General features: G+C 38.8%; 1 protein-coding gene across 2 annotated transcripts in view; it reads left to right on the forward strand.

Moving 5' to 3' along the window:
• The window catches only part of LOC105908571 (F-box DNA helicase 1-like), a 32,208-nt gene that overhangs the window by 6,884 nt on the left and 18,056 nt on the right, over positions 1–7,268 (forward strand). Inside the window, exons 11-14 of one of the 2 annotated variants that reach the window (XM_031561522.2) lie at positions 3,383–3,490; positions 3,681–3,796; positions 4,613–4,744; positions 5,015–5,151. In XM_031561522.2, coding sequence (XP_031417382.2) covers positions 3,383–3,490; positions 3,681–3,796; positions 4,613–4,744; positions 5,015–5,125 — 467 coding nt within the window. In that variant the 3' untranslated portion in view covers positions 5,126–5,151. Of the gene's footprint in view, positions 1–3,382; positions 3,491–3,680; positions 3,797–4,612; positions 4,745–5,014; positions 5,152–7,268 lie in introns of those variants that run through there. The other variant, XM_042703176.1, reaches the window with a different exon arrangement.

The following is a 7,268-nucleotide window of genomic DNA, read 5'->3' on the forward strand; positions in this document are numbered from 1 at the left end:
ACACAGCATTCCAAGAAAAACACTTGCTGCCCACAGTAAAATTTGGTGGGGGGTCCATCATGCTGTGGGCCTGTGAGGCTAGTGCAGGTACTGGGAATCTCGTTAAAGTTGAGGGTTGCGTGGATTCAACCCAATATCAGCAAACTCATGAAAATAATGTTCAAGAATGTCACAAAGTTGAAGTTACGCGGGAGTTGGGTGTTCCAGCAAGAAAACGACCCAAAAAATTGCTCCAAATCTACCAAGGCATTTATGCAGTGGAACAAGTATAATCTCCTGGAATGGCCATCCCAGTCCAGACTTGAATATTATTGAAAATCTATGGGATGACTTGAAGCGGGCTGTCCACGCTAGGCAGCCATCAAACCTAACTGAACTGGAGATGTTTTGTAAGGAGGAATGGTCCAAAATACCTTCATCCAGAAACCAGACACTCATCAGAGGCAATAGCAAGCGTCTGGGCTGTTATTTTTACAAAAGGAGGCTGTAGTAAATATTGATGTGGGTGTCCAAATGTATGCACCTGTCTAATTTTGTTAAGATGCATATGGCATATTTTCTGTTTATCCAATAAACCTTATTTAACTGCTGAGATAGTACTTTGTCCATGAAGTATTATATATATGACAAAGAAGTTGCTGATCCAAACGCCCAACAATTAATAAATAAAAATAACGGAAATTATCAGGGGTGCCCAAACTTTTTCATATGACTGTATAATGGTCTATTGTTCTATACAAATGACTTGTTTTCCAAATATGTTTTGACAAGCAAACGTTAATCTAGGTATCAACCTCATCCATCTTAAAATAATTTAACACACAATTGAAAAAATAAGTAGCTAGTTGGAAAAAGTCTGAGCAGTGTGGAGCTGGCAGTTGGTTTACTGGACATTCTAAAGACAGGTACCAACTACTGCCAACAACTGCCAACTTTAGAATGTTGGCGTTAGTTGGAGAATGTTGGCGTTTGTTGGGGCAGTGTGCAAGCTGCTTTAGTTGAAAGCCTTCACATATGCATAGGCGGAGATCCCGGGGGGGACGGGGGGGACGTGTCCCCCCTACCATAATGTTGTCCCCCCCCCAACAATCATTGAAAACTTAAAAAAAAAAAAAATAATAATAATAATTATTATAATTTTTTTTTAAATAAAAATACGACGACACAAGTGGTGCTAATTATAGACGTAAAAAAATGTGTTTTTTAAGTGTTGAAAAATCATGTTCCCCCTATTCCTCAAAGTGGTTTGGTTCACATGCTGTTTCCAACGGGCAGGGCTACCGGCAGCTCTGTGTTTCAGTTAATCAGCCCAGTAGCCTACACGGTCAGATTGTCAGACTGTGTCCTCCTCTGTCGCCTGTCGCTGCCGCTATGATACACGACATGTAAAGAGATTTACCTCATTCTCGAACGCAGTAAGAACATGTAAAGAAGAAGTTTTTTTCTAAACTCCATTTACGAAGTTCCAATCGATATGCACAAGTATACATAAGCTTATTAATGGATTGGCATGACAACGTGAACGTTTGCCGATAACACACGCATGCCGGTAATTAACACAGTTAAGATAGCTAGCTAGACAGTCTAGGTCACTGTCCTGTCAGGGCAGGTTCATGCTAGTTAATAAACGTAGGTCTACATCTCAGTGCCTCTCCAGATTTGTTAAGTTATCTGAAGTTAAATTAATGTCATCTTTTTCTGCAGTCCATGAACTATGCTGGTTTTGTCATATGGAGTGACAGTGGCGTAGGAGATAGAGAAGTCGTACTGTAATCAAAAGGTTGCTAGTTCGATTCCCTGTTGAGCTGTTTTATAACTTATTTTGAGCATCAAGTTCTCTTGAACTTTGGACATTATTTGTCTGTGAATAGATATTTCGTGTTAGTACATTTAATGCTGTTTAGATAATTCTAAAATGACTTCGAATTTCTGTTTGTAAATGTGATAAGAGAATTCGGTATTTAGCAGTTTATGCTAGCTCTCGTGAAAGCAATTTTTTCATGTCCCCCCCCCGGAATTACACTCTGAAATTTGACCATGTATTGTCCCCCCCTACAATGAAATGGGATCTCCGCCCCTGCACATATGACGAAATAAAACCAGCCTGTGTCACTGATCTGTCTCGTCATCTGACGTCCTGCCTGCATTTCTGCCGTTCTAATTCTATGCTAATCAATCTGTTTTGCTATCCTTTTATCCGTATAGGTGTTGATGTTGTTCAATTTCATATATTAATTTAAAGTCGTCCAATTTCAATTCATCCATTCTTCAACACTAGCTGCTACCTTATCTTCAAACAGAAAGTAACGTTAAATCTCCATGGCAACAGCTCTCGAGGGTTTGGGAAATAATCGGATGTATTGCTTCCTTCATTATTCACAGCAAAATAAATAATTTTCATAGATTTCATAGATGTATTACCAGACTCTATGTAAAAAAGGACCACGCACAACTCGCGGAAAATGATTAAAAAAAAACTGAAGCCAGATATATTTCTCAATTTTCTCAACATTGGCGTACGTTCTGTTTTCCACGTCTGGTGTAGCCATTCTCATTGGGCCTCATTCTCGAACATTTTCTTGTGTCTTGTCTTGTTAACGGATTCATGAACGGCTGGAAATGTGTTCTTAAAAGCTTAAAAGTGTCCGTAGCTGTGCACTTATTCTTAAGCCCAATTCTGTCCGCTGGTGGGAGTGTGCTCACTTGTGTGCGCTCGCACGTGTCTGTGTGTGTGTGTTTGTGCGCATCAGGGCGGAACACCGCCGTGCGCGATACAGAGAACAGAGGAGAATTGTAAACGCGCGACCATGTAGAGACAAAAATTACATGCCGTTGTGTAAATAAGATAAATAACATAAGGCTATGTATTTTGTTTAATAAAAGAACAAGCTATAGACCTGTTATATAGGAAAGGTAACCGTAAAATGACTTCCGTTGTGATCTGGCGCTTTATCCAAAATAAAATTGAACTAAATGAACTTGACCTTCCAGGTCCTGCGTTGGGGTCCTGCGTTGGGGCGGGGGGCTAATATAATGATAGCGGAAACACTGGTATAGGTGTATGTTTTCATAGAGGATTATATATTGTGTATAGGTGTATATTCTCATAGAGGATTATATTGTGTATGGGTGTATATTCTCATTGACATAGAGGATTATATTGTGTAAATTCTCATTGAGGATTATAGATAGATAGATAGATGGATAGATGGATACTTTATTAATCCCGAGGGAAATTTAGGTCAAATATTAGTGTATAGGTGTATATTCTCATAGAGGATTATATTGTGTATAGGTGTATATTCTCATAGAGGATTATATTGTGTATAGGTGTATATTCTCATTGCTCCCTTTCCTTCTCTAATCCTACTGCTCCTCTCAGATTTTATCCTGGGCACAGTGCATAAGGCCAAAGGACTGGAATTTGATACCGTTGTCATCATGGATGACTTCGGAACACTCAAGGCCTTTCTAGCTCAGGAACATGGAGGTTAGTCTGTGATTGTTTCCTTTAGCTAGTGGTGTGTGTTTTTGCAAATGTGCATTTCTCAGCTTTTGTATGTGCGTGTTTAGTGGAGAATGTAGATATACAAATGTTCCTTTTAAGTCAAGAAAACAGCTCTGTAAATAACGTACAATGTATATTAAATATTCTATGTGGGGGTGTTTGTTATCTTTAGGGAATCAAAGCCTTGTTGAAGATGATGACTGGAATCTCATGTATGTGGCAGTGACCAGAGCAAAGAGAACTCTCTTCATGTCCGGAACCATCACCGATATCCTCGCCCGTGCAGGAGTTAGTCTGTCTATCAATTTCTGTTATTTTGCTTTCATAAATACCTATGGATCACACCGATTGTTCTGCCGAGGCTAAAGTTGTCAATACAACTTAAACTGCACTTTTTAAGTGGGCCCTATTTTCCAATCTTTTTGGGTCCAAATGGACAAAAACAAACTGAATCGGCCCTATATTGAGTTAGAATGCTATAACCAGCTAATGTGAAACGGCTATACAATGTAATTCTATGGGGCATGCATCCACATCTGCTGCTGTTCTTGGGTTATTTGGGTCTCCCTGTATGTAGATGGATACTGAGGTCAGCTGAGAAAAAAAAGAGTCATGTGTAAATCTGTACTCTCAGTTTATAAACTGTGCTATTGGATTCGTAATCCATACCCACAGATTTGTTAACCGTGCACACGGATTTGCAAACAAGTTATTTCTTCAGAGAACAAGGAATGGAGCCTTTCGACAGTTTCAATGTTTCAAACATGTTGGGCTCAAACTGGGTTAGTCTGTCATAGCCCCCATTTCAACCATATACTATCAACCACATAAAACATGACATGAGAAGTACCTCACACTTTACTTTGACGCAGGTGCTTGCCCAATGGGATTACATTGTACAGCCGTTTTGCAGTTGCTGGTTATAGCATTCTAACTCAATACTAGACCGATTTCTCTCGTTTTTGTCCCTAGTAAAAATTTGGGAAAAGATGGGGAAATATAATGTACTCGTTTCATAGTCAATAACTTCCAGCAAAATAGGGTTTTAACTAAATTGGAGGTTACAAGGATGCCACTAAATGGATATATCTCTTATTTTTGCAGGAATACTTCCTGAGGTCAAAGTTGACTACAGTTCCAGCAGAGAGTCCTGCGCCTCAATGCTCTATTGAAGGATGCTCCAATCCTATTAATACAGAGACCCGTCTTTCCATGCACAGACTCCCTATCACATATGTGAGCATCTTTCCATTCATGTGTGTGACAATCTTGGCATGACATCATATGTTTGTGTATGTAATATTCATGTGACAGTATGAGATTCTGGAACGGTAACATATGAAAAATACTGTATGATTGGAAGTTTTATACATTCATTTCCCAAATTTACAAAATATAAACTTCCACTAGTTATCATTATTATTCCGTTAACATGGGCAAATGTGTAATCTGTACATGCATGATGGTAGATGATATAGTCATTCTGTTTCTATATTTGTTTTACAGGTTGATGGTAGGGAGAAAGGTGGCACTGTGTGTTTGGCCTGTGTTCGCAAAATGGCAGGTCACTTGGCCTTTCTGATGAGCCCAGGGATAGAGCGAGTCCCCTTCCCTTAAGAGCTCAGAGCAGGAGGAAAGCCGCAGTGATGATATGAAGTCAAAGGTGAAGGTGATTCTTCACTTTCATGGGGATCCATGTACCTGTGTTTAAGGGCCACCTTAAGGATATCTGCAGACAGGTCACTGCCATAGAATTTTATATCAAATCACACAATTTAATCTCAGTTTATATTGCAAAACCTTTTAATATGTTATGGTGGCTGTTGTTTTCATTATTCTATATCCATACTTTTTAGGCATTTAAATGGGTTTAATGTGTTTATTGAGTTAAACTATTCAATCATGTGCATTGACATGTTCCAAAGCTGTGAGCATAATAGATTCTTGACACTCAAAATTCTGCCAAATTGACAAGTGCAGGTGTGGCACACTTACAAAAATCATGCAACTGCATTGTGTGCTTGGCAGTAATATTTGTATTTAGAAACATGGTGTAGTACAGGCATTTGGACAACTTTTATTTTAGTTGACTAAATCCTCTCTACAAGATTTCCTGACTACTCCAAAAAGGAGTTCTGAAAGTCCTGAGTGTAAATTATCCTGCCATGTTAGCTTTACATTATGGAAAAAGAACAATCATGACTTATAACACGGATATAATTCTTCAGGGGCTATAAAAGAGTGTTTCACAATTATTGTCTGAATTACAGGTATACATGTCAGCCATGTAAACAGGATCTTTTTTTTTATCTGTTGGTGTGTTGTGTGGTGTGCTTTCTTTGGACATGAACCATCATTGTGCATGATAAATGATGTACTTTGGTAGATAAACAATGATATCTCATTGTTTCATTTCTCTTCAATTCTGTGTAATCATCCAAAGAACTAGCTAGCTCAGGAATGATCATGCAGTCAGATCATGCCTAACTTATGCTTCAGCACCCTCCATTCAGCATGCTTCCTGTAATCCCACTGGCTACACTCCAACAAACATTGTATGATAGGCAGTTATCCTCATATTTTGTATACAGGAAGCATTATAGCTATTTGTACTATTTTTGCTATTTGTACTATTGTTGTGTTATGTCGCACCAACAGGAGCAGCGCTCAAAATTCCGTTGTATGCAAATACAATGACAATAAAGGCTTTTCTGTTCTAACATAACAAGGATAATATTATTCATTCGTTATTTTAAACAAAAGCAAGACATGAGCATTGCAGAAGAGATATGTTAGGTTTGAGTGAGATTGCATATATTTGACAGTCAGATCCTGCATGTGTTCTGAGATGTGGTGCAGGGGCAAAAGATACAAATTTACCAATGCCCTGTGGCTTTGTCTGACGCTTACATGCACTCACACACACACACCCAAGCACACACACACACACACACACACACACACACACTGCCCCTTACTGTAAGTGAGGTGTGAACTCTTCCTCTGGAATCTGGGACTGACTGTCATCTTTTTTGTATGCATGAGCATCTGAACTTCAACATTTTGTGCTGGCATTGGAGGTAGAGGGGTGTGTGTGTATATGTGTGTATGAGGACGTGGTGTGTGTGTCTGTCTGTGGTTTAAATTGATCTTACTTGTCTCATTAACAGATTGATTTTAAGTAATGACTTTGTTTGTGTGTGTGAGTGTGTGTGGACACAAGTGTATGTGTGTTGGCAGGGAATGGAAATGTTTAGGCTTTTGGTGGAGGAACTTTTCCAGTCATGTACTTTTGGCCACTCCCAGCCAACTGTGTGCAAGAGGGTGTGTGTCGTTTTATTTATCCCATACAGAAATTAATAAAGATTTAAAATGTTTATTTATACATAGAGAGAGACTTATAAAAAATCTGCTGTCATTATATCCTGTTCTGACAATGATGATAATGATGATGATGTGCTGGGTTTTAAAGTGATAAAGTGCTTTTGTGTTTGTGTGTAGGAGAGCTGTTCTTGTTCGTGTGTGTGTAAGTAAAAATGAGTGGTGCTCTGAGTGACTGGGTTGGCTCTCTGCTCTACTGGAACCTAACGGATTCATACACAATGTGATTTATTTGCTATTTGCTACGTATTATTATTATTATTATTATTATTATTATGAAAGTATTTGATAACTGTGGTGTTTTTGTATGGGCTCTTTGTGTGGATGGTAGAGATGATGCTGGGTTATCATAATATCCTCAATGGTGTTATTCCCCCCC

Source organism: Clupea harengus, chromosome 23, assembly GCF_900700415.2.
Source record: "Clupea harengus chromosome 23, Ch_v2.0.2, whole genome shotgun sequence".
Lineage (NCBI taxonomy): Eukaryota > Metazoa > Chordata > Actinopteri > Clupeiformes > Clupeidae > Clupea > Clupea harengus.